General features: G+C 35.2%; 2 protein-coding genes across 5 annotated transcripts; both read right to left on the bottom strand.

The window, feature by feature from the left end:
• Window positions 1–3,740: 3,740 nt before the first annotated feature.
• Window positions 3,741–5,879, bottom strand: LOC127091126 (light-harvesting complex-like protein OHP2, chloroplastic). Its single transcript, XM_051029685.1, has 2 exons — window positions 5,275–5,879; window positions 3,741–4,011 (listed from the first exon to the last, which is right to left on the bottom strand). The coding sequence occupies exons 1-2, from the start codon at window positions 5,757–5,759 to the stop codon at window positions 3,897–3,899; spliced, it is 600 nt and encodes a 199-aa protein (XP_050885642.1). The 5' UTR covers window positions 5,760–5,879; the 3' UTR covers window positions 3,741–3,896.
• A 6,528-nt stretch (window positions 5,880–12,407) lies between these two features.
• Window positions 12,408–16,733, bottom strand: LOC127091125 (uncharacterized). Of its 4 annotated transcripts, none has more exons than XM_051029684.1 (4): window positions 16,510–16,733; window positions 14,794–15,331; window positions 14,031–14,093; window positions 12,408–12,894 (listed from the first exon to the last, which is right to left on the bottom strand). In XM_051029684.1, the coding sequence occupies exons 2-4, from the start codon at window positions 15,240–15,242 to the stop codon at window positions 12,825–12,827; spliced, it is 582 nt and encodes a 193-aa protein (XP_050885641.1). In that variant the 5' UTR covers window positions 15,243–15,331; window positions 16,510–16,733; the 3' UTR covers window positions 12,408–12,824. The 4 variants fall into 4 exon arrangements, with proteins under 4 accessions (XP_050885641.1, XP_050885640.1, XP_050885638.1 ...); XM_051029683.1 differs by having other exon boundaries at window positions 14,794–15,334; window positions 16,510–16,732; XM_051029681.1 differs by having other exon boundaries at window positions 14,794–15,422; window positions 16,510–16,725.
• Between the last annotated feature and the right edge of the window lie 793 nt (window positions 16,734–17,526).

Genomic DNA, 17,526 nt, shown 5'->3' with positions numbered 1-17,526 from the left:
ACATCCTGGTGGTGTTGTTGAGTACATGATAAGGCTCGTTGCGTTGACTGTATATGATGTCATCTGAAAACCATACACAGATCAAAGAGTCCACCGTGAGACCATGGTTGTTAGACACTTGCTTGAGAGGTGTCTGCGACAGAAAGGTTATGTTTAGAGCATCCCATGACCAGTTCCAGATATACCATCTGCGGGCATTGATTGGTGGTTTCAGAGTAACTTCATCAGCTCTGGTCGTGCCATTAGAGACTGAGCAATTACGATTCAGCACCTCTCGTAGTGTGAGGATGGTTACTTAGAGTGGTACCTCGCTATATCATACCATTGCATCATCCCACATGTTGAACATACAAATGATATTGGACCTTCTGATGTTGGGGTACCTATCGATGATGTTCTATCGCCGCCTCCTACAGTTGATGTCGATGACCAGTAGTACCTCCATATGATTGCAGTTATTACGGAGACCCTCATGGGTTTGGTAAACTCAAATGGCGAGATTTATATTGGCTGCACACATAGCCTGCAGGGGGCTATTTAGACATCTTTTGTATATTATGTATTATTTGTATTATTTGTATATTACTCATAAATCTTCATCATAACTTTTTATTAGATAATATTTTTGATCTCCCATTGATGCAACATCAACATAAGCTAACATTTGATAATGGATTACATAACTTAAATATAACTTAAAAACGATAATAAATAAGAAAACCTAGACACTACCAGATGATTCTGGACATTTCATCATCTTAATTATATCGTCAACGGACCTTGAAGTCTTAACATTTAACTCGACCGTCTCCTTTGTTAACCTACGGTAAAATGATCTCCACATATCCTTCACATCTTCATCGGCCTTCAACTCAATAAGATTGTATTTCACTTTCCCGTTAGTATCAATCCAATCTTGACGAAACTCGATCTTTCTCACCTTTTTGTTTTCGATACCAGGCAATAATTTATTCAACTTGGACGTCAAGGCGTCGAGAGATGTGGTGTCATCCGGTAGCTGAAACTCTACGGGAGGTGAATCTCTACTGAAGTAAACTTCTTCCTTAATCAAAAATTGAGGAAGAGGATTTTTTTAGATGTTTTTATCAAACAACAGGTGACCCCTTATTTATACAACTTTGCATTTACTCTGGACCACACAAAAATTGTTGGTGCAATTACAATCATCCAAAATTATCAGCAAAATCCTGAGCGTTTAAAATTTCAAACAAATAACATTACCGGAAATTTCACTTAGGTTGAAATTTCCGGTATCATTTGCAACTTCCCAAAAATTTCAAAATTTTTGATACATCAGAAATTTACAATACACTACAGGAAATTTTGATTTTGTCATGTATAAATTATGGGTGGCAAGTTAAACCCTCAAACTTATCATAAAGGATCAACTAATACTAACATTACTAACATAAGATAACAAGACTGAAACGTTTAAATTAGAGAGAATCAAAATGAAACCTAATAGTATAAACATAAGAGACAAGATATAAAAATAAGTTTTATATCAATTGTGATGTTGGATTCTCGTTAGACATGTCATATGTTTTACAAGTGTTAAGAATCCAAAATCTCCATGAAACAGGCCAGCCGAAAGTGGTATGAGAAACTCACAAATTTGCTACTCAAACTTGGATACACTCAGTCAAAATCAGATTACTCAATGTTCACACTGATAAAAGATGATCACACCACAGTCCTATTGGTCTATGTTGATGATGTTATCCTGGCAGGTACATACTTACATGAATTTGATCGTATCAAACAAATTCTACACAATGCTTTCAAGATAAAGGACCTTGGAAAATTGAAATATTTTCTTAGCCTTGAAGTGGCACATTCAAAAGAGGGGATTGTCATCTAACAAAAAAAGTATTGCCTATATTTGTTAAAAGACACAAAACTACTCGCATTAAAACATGTTGACACACCTCTCAACTCATCAATCAAACTATATCAAGATCAAAGTAAACCCTTTGAAGATGTTACTGCATACAGAAGACTTATTGGCAGACTATTATACTTGAACAACATCATACCTGACATCACACTAGCAACACAACAATTGAGTCAATTTCTGCAGAATCCAAGCCAAATACATTATCATGTTGCATGTTGAGTTGTTCGATATTTAAAAGGGAATCCTAAAAGAGGTATAATGTTTCTTAGAGATTCAAGCTTTCAAATTCTAGGTACTCTAATGCAAATTGGGCAGGATGTGGACCTCCTTTAATCAATACGTCCTACTCAATCTACATCAGACTGTGAATCTGACTACATTCATTTTGGACTTGGAAGTGTTGGATTGTGTTGCAGAATTTCCAAGTTTGGAATTGGATTTATTGAATCCGAATACACTGATTAGAGCTTGAGAGTCTTCAACTGGTGCAAAACTATGTTGCCTCTCATGTTGAAGAACCATATAAAAGATCTTGTTCATGTCAGGTAGAGGATCCATGAGCAAAATCTGAGATTTTACCACTGCAGAATTCTCATTCAATCTAGTGAGAAATCGAATAGCATTAAGCATTTTGTGATTCTTCCTAGCGTTTCTCATTGCCTCGCATGAACATCTATTTCTGCAAGTGCAAGTTGGAATTGACATGTAGGCTTCTAACTCTTCCCAAAGGACTTTCAAAGTCGAATAGAATTCAGTAACAGACTTTGAATCTTATTTAAGGGCATAGACTTCTTGTTGCAATTCTGCAATTCGAACTAGATCTCCTTGAGAAAACCTCTCTTTGAGATCGTTCCATACATCAATTGCATTTTCCATGAACACGATCAATTGACCAATTGACTCAGAGACTGAATTGAGTAACCAAGAATGAACAAGCATGTTGCACTTGTTCTATGCGCAGAAGGAATGATCAAATTCATCAGAAGGAACTTAAATGGAGCCATCAACGAATTCGAACTTCAATTTTCCACAAAGGGCTTGTCGCATTGATCTTGCCAAAGAATGGTAGTTTGAGCCTCCAAGCACGGGTGTAACTTTGACAGATGAAGGTTTATCACTAGGATGAACGTAATAAGGACTATTTGGCTCAGAAGTTGGTTGCGGTGGAGAAATTTGTGGCGGGGCCATAGCAGGGGAAAAAAGGAACGAATCAAAAAATGAATGAAAAAGGTAGATCGATGAAGGCGTGTGATACTATGTTAAGAATCCAAAATCTCCATGAAAATAGTTTTAGAAATCATGAAGAGAAGATAAAACTCCATGAATGGAGCTTGAGAGGAAGAAGATGAAATGAAGCATTCAATATTTGTTATTGTGCTTAAAGTGCAATGGTGTGCCATACAAGTATATATAACAGAAAGAGAGAGCATCTAACAAACTTTGCTATCTCTAACTACTTCTAGCAAGTAACACCTAACAACTTTCCTAATACATAAAGTAGTTGTAACCAACTTATGAAGACTTGCTAAAAGGAGAAAGTGTTAGCTTAAGCTAGAAAAGGATCAATATTAAACCATTATCAGCAAGATTGGGTTCAATATTTCTACAACAAGAAAACTTAGTTTTCAAAAGAAATGTTTTTGGCACATAGTTTACAATTCATGTTTTTGTTAAGTAAACTATAACAGTTGATTAGTTATTTGTCCTTGAGATGAGCATTGTATCATTATTTAAACCATTACAATTTTCTGTTAAGTTAACTTAAGATTGTTATGACAGTGTGTACTCACACTTTTGCCATATGTAAAGCAAGAATTGTGCATACTGGAAAAGGATAATCACATTATTGTTATTTAACTTCATAATAAAGCAAGCTTGCTTGCTACATATGAAGATGAAACAAATTGATAAACCTTGTTTACACATTCAAAAGCAACAAGAAACTATTGACAATGTATTTTATATAAAGTTATTATATTCATTCCAAATCTAATATCCCAAAATTGGAGAGAAGGATCTTCACTTGATCAACAAAGTCTGATCCCGTCGCAAACTCGGTTAGCAACCCAACAGAAAAACCAAACATTGCCCACCTGAAGAAACAAGAATCAAGTCCAGATTAATTAAAAATACAGATAATCCACACAAGATTATAGATAATCCTTTTAAAAATAGTACATTTCATTAAACACAAGTAGCTGATAAGAAGCTTCTTTGAGATGAAATTAGCCTTGGAATATCACATAATCAACAGCTGTATAATTATAACCAATGGAGAGAAAAAATGCTGCAAAATCCATACATTCCAATGTATTTAGGTCACTTTGTGACACAATTAACACCAATCTTAGAGACAAAGATTTGCTGCACCACTTTTCAGATGTATTGTCTGCTATGGGCCTTGAGTAAACACTCGTTAGGTTTGTCCTTTGGTAAAAGACGCCTTGGGAGTAGAGGAAGTGTGGTGATTATAAACTAAACTCAGCCTTGATGCCCAAGTATCGTATAACTTTTTTTTATATCAGAATAAACATCATTCACCCGAACTTATACGTATCCATTTTGAACAAAAGATAACACAATTTAAGAAACTAAAAACAATACTACATATAAGATCAGAATTCAGAAACAACACTAATAATTATGTATGTTCTTAACTCATATTGATCAGATTTACAATTATGGAAATGCTTTTTCTACTAATTACTGATTGCTGAAAAGATAATGACTTTCAATAAGACATGCCTTGAAGGCATCTTCTTTCGTAGGAAAGTTAAAAGGACATGCATATGAAATTTCTTTCACAAGGTAGCTGAGCCACACCAAGAAACAGAAGCTGTTGTGTAAGGAAGTGTACTATTATTATATAAACACCATTCATCATTTAATTGCTTACAATCTAGTCCTACACTGGTTGCTACAATTTTAGAACTCTACAAAAAAACTTTTTGTCATTCCAATTAAGGAAAGGAAGGAGCTAAACTCTCCGTTATTATTAATATGAACCAGCTTAAGTGAGTTCTTCTCATCGTAATCGTCTTGATTTTCATTCATCTCTATCATAACTACAGAACCAAGGTTATCATCTTAGTCTAAAAGGAGACAAAAAAAGTAACAAATTTGGAATTAACATCCCTTAAAATTTGCTAGCCTATAGTCACAAAACAACTGAGACAAATTTTAAGGTTCATTTCAATCAATATTTTGATGTACAACACAACCCAGCAGAAACTCAAAATTAACTCATAACCGGATAAACAACTTAATAACCTCCTATAACATAAGCACTTATCATACAAAGTCAAACCATTTTCACAAACAGTTTATGGGCATCTTATAAGTTTAAAAAAAATTACCTTCCATTGCTAATCTCATTTTTGGCAATGAATCCAAAAAAGGGACCTTGATCAGCAGCTTGTTCAAGCTTCTTCAATTTGAAATACTCCTGCAATTCCTTAGCCTTTTGTCTCTGAAACTCTAATGTAATAACACTTTTATCATCCCCAACAACAGCAGAACTTGGTTTCTGAGGTTGTGGTGGAGATTGAGAAGGAGGTGAGGGTTTCAAGGGTTGAGGAAGATTAGATGGTTCTTTCACAGAAGGAGCCATTGGTCTTCTCAAAGGACCTTCACTCATAGAGTTTCTTACAGTAACAGCATAAGGTTTGAAAGAAGAGAATCTAAAAGAATAAGATGAAGTTGATGAAGATGCACATGAAGAAGAAGTTGTTGGGATTTTGATACATGGGATTGAAGATGTTACAGACATTTTTTTGAGGAGATTGATGATACTAAAAGATTCTGAATTTGATGTGTTTTGTGTTGAAGTTATTGTGAACATGTGTTATCAAAATCAATGGATAAGTGTGTGTGGACAAGGTATGTCCAAGTTTCCATTGGAAAGTGGTTCGAGTTAAATGGAGTGGAGATTTGAGGTGCAACATCAACCATTGGATTTTGGCTATTGTTTGACTTATGTTCATGACAATATATTATCTCCCTTGGATATTGTTAAGATGTTTGGATCATTTTACAATTATAAAAAAATAGACAGTATATTAGTTTACTATCTAATTTGTATTTTGGTTAAACAATGATAACAGAATATAGTCAATTCATTAAAATAATTTAATATTTATAATGATTTGAACAAATTTCTTTAATTAACACACACATATATATATATATATATATATATATATATATATATATATAATATATATATATATATATATATATATATATATATATATATATATATATTATATATATATATATATATATATATATATATATATATATATATATATATATATATGATGGTTTATATATGTTTATGCTTACCGTTTAGTTTTACATATATATTTAAAATGGTTTATGTTCGAATCAGAATTTAAAAAGTTGGACTTTTAATATGGTGTTGCAAGTCTCTGGTGCGATGAATCGCAATGATCGACCTGTAAGATTAACACTTCATGACCTAAGTCAGTGATACTGATCAAGAAAATGATAAAGTGAAATGTGGAAAGTGTGAATGTACCTAGGGTCTCACGTGCGTAGGATTATTTATCCCATGACATAACGAGTTGTTATACCTCTTTTGAAGCATTAATGGGTATTTCCTTATTGGATCATTGGTCGGGCCAAAACAATTGCCTCTAAGGCTTGTCGTGGAGTGTTGAACGGGAAGTCTTTAAAAAGTTTCTTCGGGGACTTACCAAATTGAATGTGAGTGAGACTTGACAAATTCGATTTGTGGGAACGATGGACAGGCGCATTAAAGGTGGATCTCTATATATGTCGCTTCGTACTATTTAACGTGTGTACCTTCCAATTTCTCATATTAGGACATTGAAATGCACTCAATGTCATTTATGTTCCCAACACATAAAACTAATTGTTGCCTTTTGTTAGTCTGTCGTCTTGCATTCTAAATCATTGATCTATTTGGCTTGACCTTCTATATAAGAGAGATTTAGTTTTTCGAAGATACTTTTTGCTTCAACTGTCCTTCTTGGAATTTGTTGTCATTTTGCAACCTTATTCCTTCGCCGGTCGTCAACAACCTCCAGTCCCCTTGTGGCCTTTCCAATTTAGGGTTTTAGAGTTTTTGAGCGTCGCACGATTTCAAATTCTTCTCTTCTTCTTCAAGTATCCTCTCGTCTACTTACCCAAAGTATTTTACTCTTCTTGTCTATGTCATGACCAACTTGGGGAATGCTCCTATGGGCGCATTGAGTGATTTTGACGGTGGAGGTTCTTTGTCATTGTCTAAGGCTAACCATCCAGGTCTTGTAGAAAATTTCTACGGTGACCCTTTGGAAATTAACCCTTATGTCTATAGTCCCAATGCGCCCAACTAGAGTCCTGTATCCGACATGGATTATGTAGAGGGTGACAATGATCCTGAAGCCAAGGAGGCCACTGCTCATGCTATCTCTCTCACTCGAGCTTATTAGAATTTGGGTGCCATTTTAGCTACTGAAGCAAAATGTCAAACTAGTTTCTCCATCAAGTCCCTTGGGGCAGTAATCGGAAAGGTTCATACTGAATTTTGCAATTTTTTTGCGAGTCTTTATGATAATTTGTTTTCTTGTGGCAACCTAACAACTATGGTGCATCGAGATAGTCGAATGAAAGCATCAGATACCTCTCAATGTTCGTGAGTCGATTTGGAATTCTAGGAAATGACTTATATCTTCCACGTTAATGCGAGTATCGAAAATTCCTTCGTGGAAGTAGGCTACTCCTCTAATTGGTATGTTTCCCTTGTTGATGCTGATAGAATGGATTTATGTGCTTGCAGGTATGCAGGTTATAATTTGACTAAAGTTTTGATAACGACAACACCAAAGGTTGTTTAAATCGGTGGTAATGACTTTCCAACTCTTTGATGATAGCAACCAAACTTTGAGGCATCTCAAGCCTCATTAAGTAAGAGACTTAAGATTCCAATGAAGTGCTCGTACATACAAACACACAGATGTATTCACACACGCACACACACACACACACGCACACGCACACCCCCTCCCCTCACACACAAAAAAACGTATTTTATCTTCTAAAAATATTTTAAAGGAAAAGTCGGGTGATTAGGAAATTGTCTACTTTCTTTAAAGGCTTTTTTGAACTACTCATTTGATTAAGGCCTTAAGCCAATCGATTGGATTGAACTACCCAGTCGATTGGGACCTTAAACCAATCGATTGGAAGAAACGTAAGCGATTTTACAATCGGTTATGATAATGTCTTAATGACTAGCAACATCTCCCTTTTAAAGTTTCCAAAATGGGCCAGATCCGTTCAACACGTTGGCTGTATCTTGGATTTTACCATTCTTCAAACAGTCTTTGATCCGTTCACTAGCAATGACCAGGTATGAAAATCCTGAAGAGGCACTTCCAACCATCTTGTCAAGATAAGGCCCCTGAAGGGTATTCATGAACATGTCTACCAGTTCCATTTCCAGAAGAGGAGGTTGAACCCTGGCAGCCAAGTGTCTCCATCGTTGGGCATACTCCTTGAATAATTCATTTGATTTCTAAGCAAGGCTCTGGAGATGAGTTCGATTAGGAGCCATATCTGAGTTATACTAATAATGTTTCAGAAAGGCTTCAACTAACTCCCTCCATGTTCGTATATGTGTGTGTTCCAACAGTATACACCACTCGAGAGAAGCCTCACTAAGACTGTCTTGAAAGAAGTGCCTTAACAGTTTCTCATCATCATAATGAGTAGCCATCTTCCTGCAAAAAGACCCGATGTGGATTTTTGGACAACTGACCCCTTTGTATTTTCCAAAGTTTGGGACCTTGAACTTAGCAGGAATTTTTACACCAGGCACATATCTACAGCATCCAACCCAAATGCACTAGATCCTTTGATATCTTTCATTCTTTCCTCTAAAGCACAGAGTTTCGTCTCCATCTCAGCAGTCGATGGTCCAAAGGCATCATACACTAAATTATCTTTTAGGGTGAAGACAACATTGTGATGATCATATATCTTAAGTTGAGTCCTCCTATTGACAGGGATGTTGAACGTATGAGCAACATTTTGATACATGGGACCTCCCTCGGGAGACAGTTGAGTCACAATATGTGTATCAGTTCCTCCTAATGGGTTCACAGGAAGTGTTACAAAAGGATTTACAATAGCCGTCCTTAGATTAGCCTGTCGTGCTTCTTCCTGACCCCTGGCCAAATCTTGCATAGCTTCCATAAGTTGACCCATTTGGGCCTTCACAATGATCATATATTTTCTCATGGTAGCCTGATTCTATTCTATTTAATCCATTATCATCCTCTGGTTATTGCGCCTGTTGTAGGGATACTTGGAAGTCAGCTTAACAGTAGCAGGTTTTGGACAAAGGCCAAGTAACAATGAGCTCTCCCGGTTTGGTCTGATGAAATGCAAGATTATGCATGCAAAAAGGTTTTTTGTTCCCAAAGGAATGCATATGTTGAATCAGTTTTTGATGGTATGATGAGATGCAACATCATAGATTCAAAGGTTCGACGATGCAATAGTTTAGCTCTAACAGTTCAATATGCATACATTGTTACAACAATGATATGCAATAATGCAAGTTAAATGTACAACAACATTTTGGATAGTCTGTGTATACTGCCCGATACAGGTTCAAATGTCCGACGCATACATGAAGATCAAGGTATGAAGGGTCCTAGTTTCCTATAAAAACCCAATATCCCCCTCACAGGTATGTACTAGTATTCGCATGTGGTTCCCGCGCGAACAATCTCTAGCCTCCTATTGAGGTTTACTTGCAGGATCGGCTACAAAATCCTAAACTAAGTGTTAAGTTTATGGGATATTTTATTTAAATGTTTGGATTAAGAAAACGATAGACAAGAAATGCTTGTAAAATGTGCAATTAAAATAGATGAACGAAAGACAAGATAAACTGTAAATGGCGAAGCAGATAAAAAGATTTGGTAATTTAAATTGCTTGAAGGTAAAGGTGGGCGCAAGCATACATTTTTGTGGGAATGAACTCTTTTCTCTAAACGCTTGATACTTTGAGTGTTTTCCCTCTACAATGTTACAAATGAGACCTCCTTAAAACTAGAAATCAAATCTACTGAAATAATAATGAGAAATAACTGCTACATTGTTGTTGGCCATCTACAGTGTACCACGCGTCTAAACCTGCAGCCCCATGTCTTTCTCATGTTCTGCTCAACTGATTATCTCATTTTTGCTTGTTTGACTTCGAATTCTACTGCCTCGTTCCCCGTCGACATCCTTTCGACCTGGCCTATGTCCTTTGGCCCATCTTGCCTGTCGAAACTCTCGCTCTTGCTCCTTCTTTTGCTCTAGTCGAAATTTACTCGTTAACAAATTGCCCCCCTAAAAGTCCAGTTTCGACTGAGAAACTTGACGTTTTGTCTTCCATCAAATTTTGATTGTGCGTAATCTTTGATGATATCATGCGCAATGATGACACCTTTTTGCGCCACGATTTCCAAGGGGAAATGCCATCATTTGCAATTACTTCCTAGGTGGATTTTCAACCACCTTTACTAACTTTCCCACTACCGCTGAATCGGAACAATTGTCATCAATATCGATTGACTCTTGGTTGTCATTGTATTTGCTTATAAATATCATTCTTCCACATTTTTTATTTTCCTTCCTTCTTCTCCGTTTGCGTATTTTTCTACGACTCTCAGAACATATACTTTCCTCATTTAATTTTTGTAGAATTATCCCTTGATACTAATTCTGCGTTCTTTCCCCGGGTTCTCCGGCTAAGTCGACTTGTATTGTAAATGCTGATGTTGCAGTTGTAGTTGTGGATTTGACGGAGACTACTGATCCCTTGAACCCTAAAGGCAAGATGAGTTTCAAAACGTATTGATTGAAGGCAATCAAGATCCCGACACGCATCACATTCAGGATCCTTCATGTTTATCACGAAGCTAATCATTGTGATGACACTTTGGTTAATTTGAACATAACAAACGACCATGAACTAATCCTCTATAACAAGTGTCCACCAAAAATTGTGTCTGCTTTCCTCCATGACACGTTAAGGATTAACATCCCTAAAAGTATTTGTATTTAGTTTCTTTCTTTGGGTTTAGGTCCTCCCATTTCAAAAAAAAAAACTAGATTCTTTAAATATATATGCCACTTCTTTTAAACTCTAATGGGTCTCATTAATCTAACAATATACTCCAACTCAGTATATTATTATCGGTTAAAAGAAGAAATTTTGCCAACGCCTAGGTTGTTGCAGAAAACAAATAGTTTATTAAAAGCATGCAATGGAATTTAAATAATAATATTTTCTGACACTATTTGCTTTGCATATATAAGATACGTCCGATAATTATGCTCTAAGTTGTTGTAACGAGGAAATATCAATCTTCAAATACTGTTCTACTTGTTGACCAATACCCTTCTTGTATTGTGTTATTTATAATGAGGAAACACATGATAAGTGGATAAGAAATTACTTACAAGAATTTATACTCCTAAATCCAACTAATATTACTTGTTGGCACGCAATAGAACTTGAAAAGCAACAAAGAATTAAAAATGGGTTTCGAGAATAAAGGCGTCTGCAAAGACTCCTCATTTTATTTTGCTTTCTCTCCATACTCTCTATCAACAATGTTAAAAAAAAATACAATCTCACTACTAGTACTCTCTATGGTGGTTTCTCTACAACTATAAAATATATGCTTCGTTGCTCAAGGGATTGTCACTTGGCTCATAAGATTTGAAAAACTATCTTTATCAGATATACTTGATAATTCTTCTCAGTATCCACACCTAAAGATTAGATAAAAGAAGGTCCTCACTCCTAGTCTTTTCAAGTTTTTATTGTAGCTTTGTGAACTCAAGATATGGAGATGGAGAAGTCAAAGAATTTTGGAGAAAATTTATTGGAAGTAGCATTATGTGCTTAGATACATTTATACAAAGGTGGTGTGTTGAAAACCTCCACAACCATGTTTTGTAAAATTGAATGTTGATGATAGTTGCAACTCTGGTACAAGGATTGTTGTTGATGGTTTTATTCACTATTTCTGAAAATGCCCCAAACATAATCATGCATCAAGTGCTTCGAAAAGACTACATAGTGCTCTCCGCCTTCGTTCTTTGATAATTATCCTCTCTATTTTTTTTTCTTTCCATTATCCATATAATCCTATAGATTGGTTGATGATACTGAATTTGATTGAATACTTGGTACTATCTTGTAATAATCGGTCTATAATAAATTTATTGGTTCATTTTGATCCCAATCAGTAAAAGAACATGACCAACAACCTTCCCAATGCAATTTGAGCCAAATTTGAAACATAAGAGATTGAAATAGGCGAGAGAATGCAAGAGAATCAATCAGCTCGGCAATTTTATTCTCAGCTTTGCTTTATTCTAGAACACCAGGTAACAAATCAATCGAGAAATATTTGACACAACTGGTATTCTTCAAACCACAAATTTCAAGAAATCTCACAAAAGCCTGTAAATCAATTGCTCAAAAAAATCCTTATCACAAATTTGTCAACAGTCAAACTGATACTTTACAAAAGCTTATATTTGTATGATCTTTTGATAAGACAGCATAGAACTAAAAAATTGTTAATCCTTATAAATAAGAACACCAAGTAGCATAAAAATGATGAAAGCAAAGAATTCACACAAGAATTATACAACAAATTGATGAGAGGTATTAGGAACAAAACTTGAAGCCGCAGCAAGTAATGGTAGAAGAGACACAAACAATCACTCAAGCAAGATGTTGGTGTGTATATATCTCAAAGGACCAAAAAATCTTCACTCCTTTTGCCTTTAACTGAGTGATGGACTGTCTTAGCAGCAGTGAACATCCCTATGAATGACCCAATAATCTTAATGAAACTCCAATTTACATTATGGCACAGGAACAAGTTCTGTCATTTCCATGATCATATTCATCATCTGATCCATCCACTTCACTGCAGTTGAATGACAAATTCCATCGTAAGGAATCAATCAATTACAGGCAGATAATAAAACATAAAAGTGAAAAGGAAAAAATGATAAGGAATAATGTCAGAAACTTTACCACAACCAACTCATATAGTAACATGTATGGCATTATTATACACATTACACAAATCAATGGTTGTCAACCTATCAGGGCATAGGACAGGGTTATTAACAAACACATCTAATGCAGTAAAGACCTAATTTGTGATAGACTTGTAAGCGATGGCTCCCACTTGTAAACAATTTTCCAAGTTATATCTCATCAAATGCGGAACTTTTAACAGACCCTCTCACTCCTAGAACTAGATATCTCGGGCGCGACCAAAGTGGCTTGATAACGGGTAGAAAGTAATGAGGAAAATACTTTCATGTTTATTACTCTAATCTAGTACTGTTTACATAGAAGAAATCACAATAACTGTTGTCCCAATAATCAGGAAAACTAATGGACTGCAATAAATAAAAATCAAATCATACTAAAATTAAATCCTTCCTGATTATCCTACAGATACAGCAAAAAAATATTGCTGAACGTACTCAATTGATCAAAATCTCCACGCAAAAAACAGATAAAACCACTGAAGATCATAGAAGTAATACAGGTTTATACTAAAGAAATGGCCAAAATGCATATGGTATAGAACTATAATACACATTATATGCATAGAGCCACAACACAGAAAATTCCAAGTAGAAAGTCGGCCAATTGGGTCCAATAATAGTTGATAATAACATCAAGTCTGGACAGATCAATAAAGTGAAATAAATAAAAAATAGCAGAAATTAAGTGATAGCATACCCAGAAAGAAAGAAAGAAAAAGGGAAATTTTATGAATCTGTTTTGTTTATACACTTCTTGAGGACAACAAAATAAATTTGATCATAATGGAATAGGAAAATAATAGAGGGTAAGGTCCCTTTTAGTAATAATAGGTCAAAAACAAAAAACAACCATATCGAGAAATAAAATCAAAATAACAAAACTGTCCTAAGTTCCGAACCCAGTTCCAAGAAACCACGTTACAATACCCACTAATCAAACATCATATAAAAGCATGCAAGAAATGTTGAAATTCCCAAAAAAATATATATTACTATTCACCTCCGATCACAGACACCCAAAAACTTCAGGAAAAGCACATGGCAACAGAAGCGCCACTCCTTGCTTCATCATAAAATTCCAAAATAGATAAAAAGAAATCAATCCAAATTTGAAAGAATAAATTAAGACATTCCAAATGTATCTATAATCATCTTCTAAGAATACAAAACAGATAGACAACTTAAGAAACAATGGCTTTTAGTCTCAGATTTAGGAAAAACATACATCAAGACAGGAAAGCTTCAAACTTTAGAGGATTACTAATCCACAACAAATATCTAGTTGCCTTTAATTTTCAAAGGGAAATTGTAAGAAGATTTGTATACCTATGCAAAGACAAAGTGAGATTTAAGATCTACCAGTTTAATCATCCAGCATTAGTTGAACCCAATATAATTTGGAATGAACAAAATATAAAATTACTTTGAGCTTGGGAAAGCTCATTGTACATGTTCTCTAATCAGAACTCAGTTCACCCTTCATCTCTCAGAAGTAAAACCAATTTAATTCAACTCAGCCTCAAGCTAAATGCTAGAAGTTTCACTTATCAGTCATCACAATGAATACAAAGACTTAGGAAAAGGAAGAAGGCCATTCTAGCAAATCTCATGCACTTCTATCAATTACACAAAATAATGTATCAGGAGCTCCCACGTCCTGACGATAAAATCGGGTAAACAAGACCTCTAAAATTGTATCATTGTACGGAGAGAAAGATTTTTCCTTTTATTACACCTGATATATAAAATAAATATTCAAATACCTGGGCTCAAATTCTCGTATTTCAACAAGCTCGCTACCACAAGCATCTGTCCACTGCACTCTTCTTCTTTCTGTTTGATCACAAGGAGTACAAACTCCATGTCCGCCTGATGCTTCTTGTTCATTAGTATCCTCAACAGAAACTGATTTATTACTTTGTGGCCTTTTAATGCTACTTTTAAGTGTGACCTTTATACCATTATTAGTATCATCTACATGAGCAGAGGGATCCTTTTCATCGTTAGAAACCGGTAGCCCTGATGAAACATCATGCTGTTGGGCAGGGCCCACTTTAAGAGGTGACGGAGTATCAAGCCCTGCGGAAGTGCGACCAAAGCAAACAAAGGAGGCACACCCGCGGGAAAGGCGATTCTTTGTGGAAGCCAGCTGGAGTTCAGGGTCAGATTCTTGGTCTACCAACTGGTACTGGTTCCAGGGTGCAACTCTCATGGGTTTATCCTCATTCCTCTGTCCCAAAAGGAGTAGGCTCAGGCCCTTGCTATACCCTGAAGCCGAAGCAGAGAAGAATCCTCCACCTTCTACTGCAAATAACATCAGTTCTGCTCATCGGCACGCCATAAATGATTTATATATATGACTTCCTCCTCTTAGAAGAACAAAAGCTACAGCCTTTTCAACCAAACGAAATCAACGATCAGATTGATTTTCCTTAGTTTTAAAGTCCTTCGGTTAAACTTTTTAAACAATATTTTCTTATGCACTTACACTCTTCAAAAATCATAACACAGAATATGCTTGGTTGAACAAGTTTGACTTCAATGTCAATAAGATAACAAAAGAATTATTTATTTTTTTAAAAGTAAGATAACCAAAACCAACGTAACAGTGAATTTACAAATTTCCAAAGCCTTCAAAGCTAAGGCAAGGAGAATCTCCAACAAACAAAAACACTTTAAGACTAGCACAAGTTTCTAGATGCTCTAAAAACATGTAGAATATGTAACCCAAAAAAACAGCTAAAAAAGGGCTATAAAGTAATTGATTTCATTTCTTGTAAAATTATCAAAATTGTTCATAATATTTACATATACTTTCGGAGTATGTTTGATTTAACTGTTGGAGCACTTAAAATTGATTCTGGATGTGTATAATTGATATTAACATGTTTGGTTGCTCTAAAGTAGAATTGATTTTATTTTCCAGAATTTGTTCTACTTGAAGCTAAGATTTGTAATTTTTTAATCTAAACATAATTTTTGCACCTTTTCCCCTCACTTTTGCAATTATTTATCCAAACACAAATCAGTTCAAGTTCAACTTATTTTTAACCAGAATCAATTTGCCCAGAATCAATTTTTTTCACCGCAGAACCAAACAAATATTTTCTTACCAATCTGATGAACACGAACTAAAAAACCTATGGATGCACTGGGCAAAAAGAAAAAATGACGAGAAAAAAAATTAAAATCTCTACTTAAATGCCACTACTCCCAACAGCACAACACGCAATTTCTCAAACAGATTCACAACTCCAAAAAAAAAAACAAATTAAAAAGCAAAAAAAAATCAGCAAAGTTTCTCAGTTACTTACAAATGCAGGAGAAAGAAAATCAGAAACAGGAATCAAATCACGAACAAATACACTCAAATCAAACAAAGCAAAGTGAGATTTCGAAGTGACAGTTTCCATTCAGTTTATCTATAAACTAAGAGCAAATCTAAGATCGAAAAAGAAGGAGAAGGGATTTAACAATACCGGATAATCAGAAGCGCGGTGACGGCGCGTGGATCGACGGTGAGGATGAGTAGCGAGAGCGGGCGTCAGTCGCCACCTGGACGAAAAACTCGGCGAGAAAATAAAATTGCGTGACGAATAATTATGAAAAGGATAAAATAAAAAGGGTTCTGTGAATTTTTTCATGTTTCCAATTATTTAAGAAGAGGATAGGATACTGACTCACACGGCGCATGATAGCGACTTCACATCATTTCTTAATGGGCGCAATGGTTTTGGCTTCGCATGCATTTTGTTTTCTAGTTTTACTTTCGTTTTTTATCTGGAAATTTTTCGTCATAATAAATTGTTGTTTTCCTAAAATAACTTTTAATATTAGTTTCAGTGGAGATGCATTGACATTTAAGAATATAAAAGTTTTACGATTTTTTTTAAATAATCTATTTTTTAAAATATTTATAGAAATAATCATATTTTATGAAGTATGCGGTAGTTGAACTGTCGCATCTATTTTTTTCATTGAATAGAGGCGTCAATGACTTGGGCGCATGCATTGAAATATTGTATTCATGGATGCCACATACAATGGCGCATGCATGTGTAGTCATGTGAATGTGTCACATGCAATGGCGCATGCATGTGTAGTCATGTGTGTACGTCACATGCAATGGCGCATGCATGTAGTCATGTGTGTACGTTAATGCTCCACCACTCATCCATTATAAATACAGTATCTCTCTCATAATTTTTCACACAACTTCTTACCCTCCTTCCATTTTCCTTCAATCTCCTTCAATTTTCTTTCAAATGTCTACATATTCATACTTGTGTCCATATATTCATAAGAGAAATGTTGATTTAATATTTTCAGCAGTGCAACCTTCGATGAAGATCCGACTTTGAAATGTAGATACATTCGAATATCTTAACAGGACTTTGAATCGTTGGTTAGATGGAAACTTTGCAGAGGATGAAAGGATCAGAAGATTTCAATGGCTTGATACAACGTTCAACCAAAATGGGAAAGTTTGTTTCTGG

This window comes from Lathyrus oleraceus, chromosome 6 (genome assembly GCF_024323335.1).
Source record: "Lathyrus oleraceus cultivar Zhongwan6 chromosome 6, CAAS_Psat_ZW6_1.0, whole genome shotgun sequence".
Lineage (NCBI taxonomy): Eukaryota > Viridiplantae > Streptophyta > Magnoliopsida > Fabales > Fabaceae > Lathyrus > Lathyrus oleraceus.
The sequence above is the reverse complement of the archived record's forward strand: the minus strand, read 5'-3'. Positions and strand labels throughout refer to the sequence as shown.

Excerpts from the sequence above, each read along its gene's own strand:
- LOC127091126 (XM_051029685.1), bottom strand. The coding sequence starts at position 5,759 with ATGTTCACAATAACTTCAACACAAAACACATCAAATTCAGAATCTTTT. Across the intron at positions 4,012-5,274 it reads AATGAGATTAGCAATGGAAG|GTGGGCAATGTTTGGTTTTT; the intron begins GTAATTTTTTTT and ends TTGTTTCTTCAG.
- LOC127091125 (XM_051029681.1), bottom strand. The coding sequence starts at position 15,347 with ATGTTATTTGCAGTAGAAGGTGGAGGATTCTTCTCTGCTTCGGCTTCA. Across the intron at positions 14,094-14,793 it reads ATACGAGAATTTGAGCCCAG|CAAGGAGTGGCGCTTCTGTT; the intron begins GTATTTGAATAT and ends TTTATGATGAAG. Across the intron at positions 12,895-14,030 it reads TTGGGTGTCTGTGATCGGAG|TGAAGTGGATGGATCAGATG; the intron begins GTGAATAGTAAT and ends ATTCAACTGCAG.